General features: G+C 33.2%; 1 protein-coding gene across 1 annotated transcript in view; it reads left to right on the top strand.

The window, feature by feature from the left end:
* LOC129226015 (corticotropin-releasing factor-binding protein-like) overlaps positions 1-13988 on the top strand; it is a 93551-nt gene extending 79563 nt beyond the window's left edge. The window contains exons 6-8 of the mRNA XM_054860590.1: positions 8474-8582; positions 9676-9862; positions 13500-13988. Of these exons, the coding sequence (XP_054716565.1) occupies positions 8474-8582; positions 9676-9833 (267 nt within the window). The 3' untranslated portion in view covers positions 9834-9862; positions 13500-13988. The remainder of the gene's footprint in view (positions 1-8473; positions 8583-9675; positions 9863-13499) is intronic.
* Positions 13989-14507: the final 519 nt, after the last annotated feature.

Below are 14507 nucleotides of genomic sequence, written 5' to 3'. Positions count from 1 at the left end.
GACGTTCAAATCCAAAAGAGGAGGGAACAAAAGAAACTTAGCATGAGACGTGCTAGACAGAAATTAAAAAAAAAATCCTCTCATGTTTGAAGAAAGTAAAAAAAAAAGAGAGAGAACGTTACTACCAAAGAAAGGCTAGTGGAAAAATTAAATGTGTTCAAGAAATGAATGAACGTGAAAAAAGAAAAATAAGAAAACTTTGGAAAGAAAAAGCAAGGAAATATTGTAAACAAAGAAAGTTGGAAGGAACTGAAGAATTAATTATAGATACACCTCCAAGCACCTCTTCTCAATTGGATAATAGTAACAGTGCCAAGGAAAACAAGAATTCTGGAATTTTGAGAGGAAAAAAAATAATAAGAAAAAACCGTTCTAAAATAAAGAAGAAGATAGAGGAATTAGAAGTGAAAAACAAAGAATTAAATACTAGACTTGAAAAATATAAAAAAAAAAAGATTCGGCAGATCTCAGAAAAGTGAAGAAAAGAAAAATGAATCACCACGAGAAAAAGTTCGCAGAGAATTGAATAGTAAAGATAGAAAAAGCAAATCCAATGTGTTTAGAAAATTATTGTTTGCTGAAGCTATTGGCAGACAAATACAAACTAACTTTAAAAGCCAAAAATCTCACAAAGTGAAAAAGACAATGCTACAAGTTTTGTCTGGTAAAATTATGAAAAAGTATCGACTACTCAATAAGGTAAAAAAATAACCTCAATCAAAATGCTTAGCAATTATGGTAATAAAACTTACAAAACTGTGTCAAAAAGAGATTTCACAGAAGAAACACAGCTAAATGTTCAGAAATTTCTAGAATCTGACAAATCAAGTCCCTTGTGCCCTGGGAAAAAAGAAACAATTGCAAGAAGAAAAGAAAAAAAACAAAAGCGTTATTTAAATGATACTATGTATAATTTGCATAAAATGTTTATAAAGGAATGCCCACAACATCAAACTCTTAGTTATCAAACTTTTTGTCGTCTCCGACCTTTTTGGATCTTATTTCCGAAAGTTTCCGATCGGGAGACATGTTTATGCAAAGTTCAAGAAAACATAAAGCTTTTAATAGTAAAACTACATAGTCTTGTTATCATAAATGAAAAAAATATATCTCAAGTTCTTAAAGCAACATGTTGTGATCCTCAGAGAGAACTTTGCCTAAATCGTAAATGTGATGCCTGCAAATTTAAAAAATTAAAATAAATGACTTTCAAGATGAACCTGTGCTACTTCCAAAATGGGTTAACAAAAAAGTTACTATGAAGATTAAAGGTGAAACAAAAATTTGCCATAGAACCATGAAAGTGGATATTGAGAGTACAAAAAAAGAATTAGTGAAATTATTTTTTTCTGATATCATCAAATTTTTTAATCATACATCTAACATTGTACACAAATATCAAATGATTTCAGATATAAAAATAAATTTGAAAGGGAATGAAATCCTAATGCATATTGTTTTTTCCGAAAATTACATATGTAAGTTTCACAGAGAAATTCAATCAGCCCACTTTGGTGGTTCAAAGCCACAGGTAACTATACATACTTGTACGTGAAATACACCGCCAGCTCAATCATTTCCAGCCACCCGTTTTTAGCTACCAGTTTTAGTAGGGGAGATAGCGACAGTTTTTAATACATTATTTATATAAGGCCAGAATTTTTTTAAATATTAGATTAGTTTACTTAAAAGAAGAAAACGCGAGTCTACCAAAAAGTTATCGTTGCAATAATTAATAAAAAATTTTGCAATATGTTGCAAAAACTTGTGAAATTGTCTTATATATATAAGGCTGAAACTCGGTAATATTATTGATTACGTATAAACATAACGAAAAATATATGTCTACCGCGTCCGAAGCGTTGCCGTGCCGTGTCTACCACCCACGCAAGGTGCGAAAAAATCAGTCAATTTTGACTTAAATATACAAGCCTAAAATTTTTTTTAGTAACTGTTTACAATGTATAAAATATAAAAACAAAAGTCTACCAGTTGTGTTATGTTGCAAACGCATGATAGACGTCACGGAATGTCGACCTCGTACCTCTATGTACCGTTTATCGGGCCGCTAGCGCTCGCTCGAAAAAGTTTGCTTGTCGTCGAGAAATTTCAATAAATAAAGCTGATTTATTTTTTAATAAATAGTTTAAATCCTGTTTTTATTAAAATTTTTAGTCTACCGTGAATAAGAGGTTGCTTAGTCTTTGGTAGACGTTGCTTAAATTATAAAGTAGTTGGAAAAGTATGAATGATTTAAGCATATTAAAAAAAATAATTTTAACATTGAAACGAAATTAAAAAATATTTAATTAAAATTATGTACAAAATTATAGTGAAGTTCATTTTTCATTAATAATGTCTTGACCTTTTAAATTATGCCTCTTTTATTTATTTATTTTTTATGATCAAGTATTTATGAAATAAAATTTTTTGCATCGATCTTACACAATAAATAATTAAAAATAATCAAATAAACAGTTCTTTACATATTAATTAATCTTTACTAATAATAAAGCTGAAAGTCTCTCTGTCTGGATGTCCGGAGGATGTCTGTAGGATGTCTGGATCTCTGTGGCGCGCAGAGTGCCTAGACCGTTCGGCCGATTTTCATGAAATTTGGCACAAAGTTAGTTCGTAGCATGGGAGAGTGCACCTCGAAGCGATGTTTCGAAAATTCGACGTGGGGAGGCAGAAGGCTATGCTTCGAATGTAACATCTTTTATTGCTTGCGGTAATTGTTTTCAGTAAACCATTTAAAAACTTTTCAGTTGTCCTCAATTTTCCACCCACAATCAAGAGGTGATAAGCTTGTCAGATTTTTTAAATGAAAATTTGTCCAAATTTGCGAAATGCAAGCTGTTCTGAGGAAATGTTCACGAAGTTCAGACTAACATAGGGTAAAGGATGATGGATCAAAACTCTTCACGTTTTCGAGAATTACTTTATCTTTTTTCAAAATTTTAAAACTATTCTAAAAACGTCATGGTTCTTGCATCATTAATTCTTTCCATTTTATTTTGTCTGTACATTCGGCGCTCAACTCTTCCGAAATTTCGAGTTGTATTCGAATTTGCGACATGCATTTTACATTGTGCGATGGCTTACTCAAATTTGTTAACGCTCCTGTGTATTCTTCCGACTTTGTAAATAGAACGTAAGGTCGAACTTTTCCTTTTCGGAAAAAAGCCGGATTTTGATCGCAACCAGTCATTGCGTCTAAAGCAACCAAGGCGGAACAAACGGTTTCTCCTAAATTCTTGTAAAGTTCAGAGACATTGACGTCATATGGAGGCTGCAGCTCTTCAAAAATTATAAAGATGGTAAATCATTTTTGTGTCGGATTTTTCGCGGTCTGGGGCACGATTGAGTATGATCGACTATTTTTACAACTTTTATATTGATGGTTTCAAATCTATAACACTGTTTGTAGTTAATATACACAAATTTATCTTCAAAATAAATCGCTTTGTTATCTCGTTCTCAGTTTGTTAGTAAATATTCTAGCAAATCTTCTTGAAAAGTAATATTTTTTAATTGATTCAAAAAGTCAGAGGGACGTGTTGCAGAGTCTCCTATCTGAATTTTTAGACCTCTGTGAGTTCCGCTTAATATATCGTCACCGCAGAACAACAGTAAGATATCTTAATGTTATTTCTGGGATTAGATATCTTACTGTTGCTCTGAGGCGACGATATGTTCGTTATCTTTTATGGAAGGAAACGGGGTACGTGTCGAAAACAATTACTACGAATACTGCTGAACATACTTAATAATTTTCTCAATATCATTAGATGATGGAATTTCTTTCTTTAGATATAATAAAAAGAATCCATCACAGATGAGAAATTTTTGTTGTTCAGAATTGATGTTTTTTAAGCACTTTTATTACACTTGGCCTGATTGTCATGGAGTAATCTGAGGCGTACTTTTGCTTATATTTCAGCAACTGGATTACTAAGAGACTTCTGGATTTTACTAAATGATTTGCTTAATCTTAAGGTACAACTTAAGGCTGAAAATTTAAAATTCTGAAGTAACATCATTATTTCGGTTAGGATGGAAAATAGCAAATTTGATGTAATTTCCCCATTAAATGTTTAAATATAAAATCCATTGTTACAAATTTTGTTGCCTTGCAAATGTAATGTTAATAGTTATCATAATGAAAATTTTGAATCAAGTCCTCTCTGGAGCAAGAATGAAATTTATTCACTGACGTTGCTTTCTTAGGGTTTTTATCCTCATCTATGCATCTATGCCAATAATCGATAACATGGCTAAGTAAAAAGACGTATTAGGGTCTTTATCCCAAGTTACTTATATGTTGTGAACCATTCTTTTGCGTATACTCAGCAACTAGACCACTTACAGACTTCAGAATTTTATTAAATGATTTGTTTAACCTTAAGGTACAACGTAACGCTAAAAAATCAAATTCTAAAGTAAAATTTTGCTTGAAAACGAAAAAGTTTAAAATAACAGATTTAAAAAAAAAAAAAAAATAACAAGCACTTTTCATAATGCACTCAAAAGGAGAAAATAACTTTTCTGGGTCAGAAAGGACAATTTAAGTGTTCCTGTAGTTTTTAATTCTTTGAAGAAAAAGATTTCACAAACGAAGAAAAGTGCGCTCAAGTCATTTTAAACCAAACTTTCCCATTAAGGAAAAAAAAATGCGTGTTTCAACACTCAAATTTATGATTGAAAGCTAGATAATGGTAAAACATTCTCTACATGACTAGAACCGCACTTTTCTTCGTTTGTGGTGTCATTTTCTTGGAAATTTTTGAAAACTACAGGAATTCTTAAATTGTCCTTTCTGACCCAGAAATGTTATTTTGTACTTTTGAGTGCATTATGAAAAGTGCTTATTATTTTTAAAAAAATCTGTTTTTTTCCAGTAAATGCAGTAAGACAGATTTTTCAGTTCTGCAGATGGCTATTATCTGTTGACCCAATTTAACATATGCTAAAGAAATATAAACATCAGCAGCAATGCTATCGCCGCGAAGCACTGGATCAAGTTTGCTCCAAAATGGCGGATGCGTCGGCTCCTCCACTATAGGGGGCTTACTCAGGCCCAGGCCCCAGACCCAAGGTTACTAAAGGCGTGTCCTTCCCTTCTCCTTTCTTCGCAGTAGAGGAATAAACAGCTTTACTTCCCCATTTACGAAATGTATTTGAAAAGGTGATGATTCAAAATATTTTTGAAGAAGTTAAAATATATATATATATATATATATATGAATAATGTAACAAAAGTATGAATATCAATTTAAATATGATAAAAATTGTAATCATGAAAAAAAAATAATAATTGAAAAATTTCCATTTATAAAGAATGAAAAGATAAAATAATCATACTTTTCCAACTACTTTATAATTTAAGCAACGTCTACTAAAGACTAAGCAACCTCTTAGTCACGGTAGACTAAAAATTTTAATAAAAACAGGATTTAAACTATTTATTAAAAAATAAATCAGCTTTATTTATTGAAATTTCTCGACGACAAGCAAACTTTTTCGAGCGAGCGCTAGCGGCCCGATAAACGGTACATAGAGGTACGAGGTCGACATTCCGTGACGTCTATCATGCGTTTGCAACATAACACAACTGGTAGACTTTTGTTTTTATATTTTATACATTGTAAACAGTTACTAAAAAAAAATTTAGGCTTATATATTTAAGTCAAAATTGACTGATTTTTTCGCACCTTGCGTGGGTGGTAGACACGGCACGGCAACGCTTCGGACGCGGTAGACATATATTTTTCGTTATGTTTATACGTAATCAATAATATTACCGAGTTTCAGCCTTATATATATAAGACAATTTCACAAGTTTTTGCAACATATTGCAAAATTTTTTATTAATTATTGCAACGATAACTTTTTGGTAGACTCGCGTTTTCTTCTTTTAAGTAAACTAATCTAATATTTAAAAAAATTCTGGCCTTATATATATTGTCGTAAAATTTCGGTCGCTATCTCCCCTACTATTTGTTTGTCCCTCTTGGCTTCCATAAGAAGTTTACCATCTCCAGCTCAGTCACTTTCCTATGCCGGGCTGATGAGTGCTAATAAGCACGAAACTGCAGTCCTCGGCTAGAAATGACTGAGCTGGCGGTGTATTTCGTGTATTTCTGCTTTAGCTCTGGCTAATGGGCAGTAATATACTGAATATACATACTTGTGTTGTATATTGTCATAAAGATATTAAAGAAAGTCCTATTTCATATGGAACAATCAGTGCATGTAATAGGCATGATGCATCAGCTGTTACTGCTCATTTGCTTTCACTCAAAGATAATTTAAAGTCTCTTATACCTGATTTAAAAAAAAATTCATTTTCTCAGTGATGGTCTCAGTGCTCAGTACAAAAACAAAACAATGTTTCAGTTAATAGGTGGATATTTATCCTCTCAGTTTATTGTGGAGGAAATTCACTGGCACTATAATGAAAGCTCTCACGGAAAAGGTGCTCCAGATGGAGTTGAAGCAGCAATAAAAAGAACAGCTGACAATTTAGTTGCCCAGAAAACAGATATCCCAGACTATGAAACTTTAGTTTCGGTACTCCAAAAAAAAAAAAAAAAAAAAAAAAACTGTAAGAATGTAATAATAAAAAATGTTGAAGAAAGTTTTATAAGTGATGTAGATAAACAAATTCCAAAGCATATTTCACCGTTTCCAGGAACAATGAAAATGAACTTGTATTTAAAAAAGACCAAATAAATATGGAAGCAAGATGCCTCACCTGTCTAAGTTGTGGTGATCAATGTAAACATTACCGTTTGGGATTAATTCATCGAGAAAGGATAAGAAGCAAACCAAAAATCAATGATTATGTTGTTGTACAGTAGGGATGCACAACCTATAATTTGCGGGCCAGAAGCGGCCCGCGAAGCTTGTTAAATCGACCTTTGGCAAATTCTTCAAAAAAAAAAAATTTTTTTTTTGAATTAAAAAAAAAAAATCTTTTGATTTATTAGGTTTTTTTTTACTTATCAATGAAACTAAGAACATACTTTCGATATTTTCTTTTCCAACTAAATTTTAATCTTTATTGATTTTGTTACAAATGCTAGAATGATGATTTTTTTTCAATAAAACAGGATATTCATAAAGAGCGAGGTCCTGAGTCTTTATTTCAAAAACCTCCACATTTTATTTTGTTAATGTTAAGTAAGAATCACATAATAGTTCATATAGCTTTACAACGCATGTTTACTTTCATAACAACCTTTATTGACACTTTCTTACATAAAAAATATTCTCCGTTGACTATTGTATCCCCTCCGTGGACGAGGTGGGATTTAAAATATTTGAAATCTTTTTAAAAATAAAATAGAAAACTTAACCACTACTATAGGGACATAATTTATAAACAAACAAAAACATTTATGCAATTTTTATTATTTTTTTACTTAGTTTTGTTAAAAGAATTTTTTTTGGCCTATTTGTACCTTTTCTGTGAGAATGACCCATATATTGTTCTGTATTTTCAGTTTGTAAAAAGTGTTATGCACCAATACAGCCAAGTTTTTGAGGAACAACAATTGTTCCCTTATTATTTCCTCATTTCAGCCTTTTGCGGTTTATATGTGATTTTTTTTTTACCCGCGGCACTTGTGCTATTCGATTTCGCGGATAATGAGGAGTTTACTGAATTTTAAATTTTTACTTCCTTTTACATAAACGGAAGTATTGTATTTGCGAAAAGAATTTTCACTCAAAAATCGACCTTGATTTCCATTTTACTCACCCCCGAATAATATTGAGTTTTTTTTTTTTTTTTCGACTCCACCACACGTGGATAAGTGCCTAAAAACGTATAGACACGCGAAATATCCATAATGACGATTCCCGAGTTAATTACAACGAATTTTCTCGTTACGTCTGTATGTACGTACGTATGTGCTTATGTATGTTGCATAATTTGAGGACGGTATGTCCTAGAAAGTTGAAATTTGTTACTTAGACTCCTAGTGGGGTCTAGTTGTGCACCTCTATTTTTGGTAGCATTCGGATGTTTTTAAAGAGGTCTTTTGCCCCTTTTTTGGGGGAAATCATCGTTAATTTCGATGTAAACACAAGTGGTGTTATAATTTGGCGGACACACTGCGATATATAGCCAGTATTTTGGTAGCCAAGTTTTGTCACCAACTTGGCGACAAATTTGGCAATTCTTTTTTATCTGTTTCATTTTGGCCACTGTTGATGATATTTAGAGAGTAAACTATTGAATCACATTAAAATTGCCAGTAATGGGGAAATGACATTAAATATGAGTAAAAGGAAGTCATGTGATGCACACATCAGCTCGTTTCTACATATTTTAAGTATTCTTATTGCAAAGGTTTATGCAACTTTCAATGAAATTTACTGCCTATAATCCGGACTCTAATCACACTTATTTAGCAGTTAGATAAATGTAGTAGTTTATTTTAATGATTAGTTTGTTTTTGCCTAGTGCGGGAAAAGCGGCCTTCGGGATTGGATGGAGATCCGAGGGGGAGACGGTCTTGATCCGCAAATGATGAGAGTGGCTACGGATTTCTGTGGTGTTAGCAAGATGCCAAGTAAGTGGGTTTATGTCACTATTACTGTAAAAGAAAGAAAATCATATTTCTTATGATTATAGATCAAAAATGCTGCTATAAAATAATCCTCTATCATTAATATATAGAAAACAATGCGTTACTAATACAGTGAAATCCCGTTACAATAAACTTTAAGGGATCACAAATTTAGTTTCTGTATTAGCGAGAATTTCTTTGCAATGGGATTCAAGCAATGTAATGGAAATTAAGTCGGCACTGAAAATTTATTTCGTTGAAACAGATGTTTCGTTGTATTGACATTCGTTATGACGGGATTTTACTGTAGATACTTTTTTATGAATTTAAGAATTTATAGCACCCTGGTACAATGCTGCCAAAAGTGACTTCGTAAGCTGAGTTTTATGATATAGATTTTGAAATTCTTTGCGTGGCTTTAAATATGTTCTAAAGTTATGTGAACTTAAACTGCATCTCGGGATTCGTAGTAAAATAGACTAGCGGCAGTAGCGCAGTACCAGTTTTTACTCTCCCAATTGAGAAAAAAAATATTTATTTATGCTTTTCAATTTGAGGCAGTTTTGAAGTCGGAGTGCGATGTTTAAACTCATTTTGATAAATTATAAAATTGTAGATATTATGAATTTTGTATTCAAACCAACGCCTCCATAGCACTAAATTCCTCTCGCGTTTGGCTCAAAAAATGAACTTCCATCAACGTCCGAGTTGACTTCCGGTATGGAGGACAGCTCTGTCTAGCGGCAATCCAACGATTGCGTTGCTATGGCGATGGATTCGAACATTTCAAATTAATTTGTTAATTGGTAGATCTCAGTTTAAATCAACAAATTAACCAGTTATTACATTTTCCACTAGAAATTTCTAATACCTTCAACAGATGGCAGCCATCTATGGATCAATTTTGACGTCCTAGACGCACGGCCTTTTATAAAGGGCTTACTCGGTTTAGGTAATCGTCAGGGTGGAAGGGTGTCCTATGTTAATCTGACGCGCTCGAGTAAATCCCAAAAAGAAAACTCATTTGGCTGCCCTACTATAAGAATCCTTATTTAAAAGTAATTTTGAGCACATCACTTCTTTACTTTATCTGCAGGGTCTCGTCCAGTGAGCGTGGCGTGTGGAAATACTGCTGTACGACTCGTTTCAAGTGGCCGGTATGATAATTCTGTCACCTTCACTTTTGACATCCCAGCCGATTTCTCAGACCTGGATCTCGTCTGCCCAAATTTCTTTGGAGCATTGGAGCTCTGAAAACACAAATCTTCTTTTCATCTTTCCAGGTAAGCTGATTGTCCTAACTGTACTCTGCGTAAATATAAGCTTTACGCGTCAATGTTTTTACAGATTACAGTAAAACCTGTGAAGTTGACCACCCTTGTAAGTTGAACACCTGTCTAAGTTGACAGCTTTTTTCAGGCACGGAATTAGCCCTTGTCATATAAATCAACCTCTGTAAGTTGACCACCTGTTTAAGTTGACCACTAAAGTAGTACACCGCGAGTGATCAACTTACACAAGTTTCACTGTATGACATATGAATGCTGAAATTTTTCGTATTCAATACTTGCCCGAAATCTTTTGAAAGGACGGGACGTTGACTGATATTAGCTGATAAGTTACGAAAACTGAATCATCTCTTTAACTCAGAAGTGTGCTTAAAATTGGTAAACATTTAGCTTAATTAGTTCGAAATATATAGAAACACAGCTTTATAAAAATCAATTTAATTTTGTGCGCTTCTGTGTGCATAATTACTGTGATGCGCTTTCATTCAATTAGGGAACTTTGAAACTACGTAAGTTAGGTTAATGAATAAAGACTGATCATAAATCTTTATTCATAAATAAAAGAATTAAGTCGCAGAAAGCTACATATTAATGTATAGTGGGATAGACGAAGAATAAATCGTGAAAATTTAAGGATCACGACATGTGTAATGTGACCTTGACACCTTGGCAGCTATTCAAATACATGTAGTTTCATTTTAAAAGTGCAGAAAAATGAAAATGGTACCCGACGAACCTACCGAACGCTGAGTGAAAATTTGATTTTCATGTTAAAAATCAATAATTGACGCATATACAATTTTACAGGTTGCTTATGGGAGGGGGGAGGGGGGTCTGTAATTCCTATAGCATAGCTAGGAGATAGTTCAAAATGGTTAAAGACGGGTGAAAATTAGTTTCAAAGGAAAGCGGACCAGACTCTATGGTAGCTTCTTCAGAGTTGCCCCGCCCCCAACCAAGTGCAATGTTAATCATCCGCAAATGCCATTAAGACCTCTCAAGAATGGGCTCCCTAAAAAAAGAGAGAAAATACCCCCCTCCCTTTAAAAAAAGGAGAAAATACCTCCAAAACACCTCTTCCCCCACACACACAAATTTTAATGACTCCGTCGGCACCGTGACTCACCCCCTCCCCCATCCATTGGTACACACCCTTGACTTCTGTTACGAGAAATAAACAATAGCATCATTTTTGTCACAGTGGTAGATGATCGTCAAATCAAATTAGAGAACTATCTCATGTTTGATTTTGTTCCACTCAAACTTCGTTAGAACTACTAAAAGTGACGCATGCTTTTGCGCGAAGAATTTCTGGATTGCTCAATCTCAACGAAAAGGATAATTACCTGGAGGTTTGTTTATTGTACTCCGTCTATATTGTGTTACTGCTTCTATGTTCGAAGAAATATCTCTGGAGAACGCAGTACCCTGAAACGCATTCAAAGCGGCAAGTACTCGTAATTACTTTCTTCTTCTGCCACTTCCCAGCATCCCTTATAGTTTCACTATAATGAGGGCTGTCACAACCGTACCCTGAACCCGTTATAACAGTCCACTCTACGCCAAATAAAACTATCAGCAAGATGTAAAGGCATGTCATCAACAAATTATTAAATAAGTGAGTGATATGGATAGAGCTGTACCTATTTATGCTTTATCTGTATTTTACTGCATCCCAATTTTTGTTTTATTTTGTGCTATTGCATATTTTTAAAGCTCAGTTTTAACTCGTAACAGGGGAGGTGAAAAAGTAGTACGTAGCAGGGGATGCGAGGTCTCAAAGACCGCTCTATTTGCAAATTTTTAAAAAATCGTGTAATTATGATTTATTCCTCTAATTTACCACAGATATTCTTTGAACTTTTATTAGCAAGGAGAAAAAATATTTTTGATTTTTTAATCAAAATATACCTTTTCCGAGGAAATTTTGCTCGAGTCTTAAAGATTTTTCAAGAAAATCATATGCTGTAGTAAATAACTAACTACTCCTGATAAAAACGAATCTATTATTTATTAATGATTTCATTTTAGTTCTTTAATATATACAGAACATTTTAGCACTAGGAAATTGCTTATATCACGTTACGGGAAATTTTTGATAGCCCTTTAACTGTTAGCATTTCGCGTCGTATTTTGAGGAATAATTCAGCCTTCATTGTCCCTAGAACATCATTGCATAACTTTTGTGAACATTTCAAACAACTCTCAAGCTCATCTAGAATGTTTTGCATCTCTTCCACATTACGCGGATAAGGTTAAATGAACCTATATCCGCGGTTTCTAACATTAAGGGCCATGTCTACTACTGCCGAAAATTGTAACACTGAAGGGCAGGTGCAGTCTCACAGACCGCTTCTAAGAATGAAATGAAATTTAAACCAGATGCACTTTCCTAAAGATTCTGATAAGCAAGGGGTTTGTTCAAGGTCACAAAACAAAAAGCAATTGGGAAAAAATCATTCAATCGGACTGAAAATGAATAGGGGTGATCGGATGAACTTTTGAACGTTCTGTGAGACTGCACCTCCCCTGTTAAGGGTTAACCAATCATTCGATTTGCGAGAAAATATTTAACGTCATTTAGTGGTTACTGTTTTTTACTGCATATTATGCCTCTTGTCTTACGATAAATAGGGTAATGAGGGAAAAAGAGAAATAGTGAAGATGACTGAGTTTTTTTCAAAAGGAACTAATTTCCCCTACTATGTCATTTGTAGTATGATCAGTACTATGTCCTTCGTAATTTGATAAGTTCTATGTCACTTGTGGTATGATAAGTAACATGCCATTATCAGGAATGCCCTCTAAAAGCGAGGATGCCCCCCAAACTTCACAACCAAAAACCACCACCAGAAAAGAGTCCTCCTAAAAAAGAAGAAAAAAATTCCTGAAAACAACCCCCTAAAAATTTTAATGGTGCAGTATTTGCCATGACTCCCTCCCCCCCCCAGGCCATGACCCCTCTGCCATTATTTATTTCGTATGGAAGCACATGTTATTTTCAAGTGGGTTTCGAGAGCGTATGAAATTTTTGTTTAAGAATTCCTCCACTGAAGAGCTTTATTAGTTAGTAAAGCAGGAAGTTTTGCAGTAAACAAATAAATGTACTTTTGTGCAGAGAGAAGTAAAAGGATATATATAACCAACGTTTTTCAGCTCAAAACTATAGATGACAGCAAAGTATAATCTTTGCAGTAAGATTACTTTGCAGTAGATACTTTGAAGAGAGCAATTTATTAATTGAATTTTACAAATGTGAAATTTTTGTTGATGAATTACTCCATTAAAAAGCTGATTTAGTTGGGAAAGTTTGAGTTTTTCAATAAACAAATAAATATACCTTTGTGCAGAGAAGTAAAAGGATATAACCAACATTTTGTAACACAAAATTACATATTGCTGCAAAGTAATCTGTGACAAGTAATATCTGAAAGGAACTGCAGTAACCTGTTATTCTGTGCTACAAAACGTTGGTTATTTCAATTTAAAGGTTTTGTAGCTTGAACAAAATTAGTGACTTTCTTAAATACATATCAAGAATTTAAAAAGGTATAAAAATATTCTGAATCGTATAACTTTGTTTCCTCACCATGCGTATCCTTTTTTCTTTTTCTTTTTCTTTTTTTTTCAGACTTGAACTTCGTTACCTGTGCTTCCAGGTCTTGCACAGCCCCAGAATTGTATCATCTAAAGAAGCTTCTAATCGCTGAACTATTTTTTCAGAGAACTATTCAATGCTAGAAAATTTTTATTTTCAAATTAAAAAAGGAACACGTATTTGAAAAACTAAAAGTGACGTTTTTTCAGTATATTCAGTTGTACAGTCATATTATCATTTTCCAAATGACATAAATCAACAATACTAGTTGCATTTAAAGTTAAAAAAATGTATGCTTCTATAAATGTTTTGTGTGGTATACCTCATGTATTTGTCTTTGTTAATTTGAACTAAGTTTTTTAGATAAACTATATGTATTTATTATAGTACTTGCACAATCTTTTTTAGGATATTTATACCTTCTATATGGAGTTTGAATGGATTTTACAATACATACGATTAGAGTTGTTTATGATAATTTACCCTTTGTTGTAATTTTGATTGTTTGATTTTCTTTCTCAATTAAAGAATGCAATTTTCAAAGTGTTTTCATTGTACTTATTTTGAAATTATTGGCAACTCATATTTTGCAGTGAATAATCACGAAATAATCTATTTAAAGTGGGACAGAATGCTATTATACGAGGGGATTCAAAAGGTAAGATAACAAGATCACTGACGGATGTGCAGATCCGCTGTATGAGTAAAAATCACTGAAGATAACGAAGATGATCAGAGTTTTCAAACGGTACGAGATGGGTGTCCACAAACAGGAAAAAAATGTTAGCATAATATAAACAGTTAGCGAGAAATGGATCAGACTTCTGTGCATTGCACCAAAAATTACTTTGATTTGAGAGTCGAGTAAAATGAACATTGAACACAAATTAGAACTTATTTGAACACACAAAGAACTCGTTAGCTTATGCAGTTACAATAAGCATCCTAAAAGACAGAAATATATTTAAAAAAGAAACTTAGAAAATTCCGTGACCATCATCCAAGTCACGCGAGTTCATTTTTGCAAACTAGTCGCTCCAA

Source organism: Uloborus diversus, chromosome 7 (genome assembly GCF_026930045.1).
Source record: "Uloborus diversus isolate 005 chromosome 7, Udiv.v.3.1, whole genome shotgun sequence".
Taxonomy (NCBI): domain Eukaryota; kingdom Metazoa; phylum Arthropoda; class Arachnida; order Araneae; family Uloboridae; genus Uloborus; species Uloborus diversus.
Note: the sequence above shows the minus strand (reverse complement) of the source record. Positions and strands in the feature narration are given on the sequence as shown.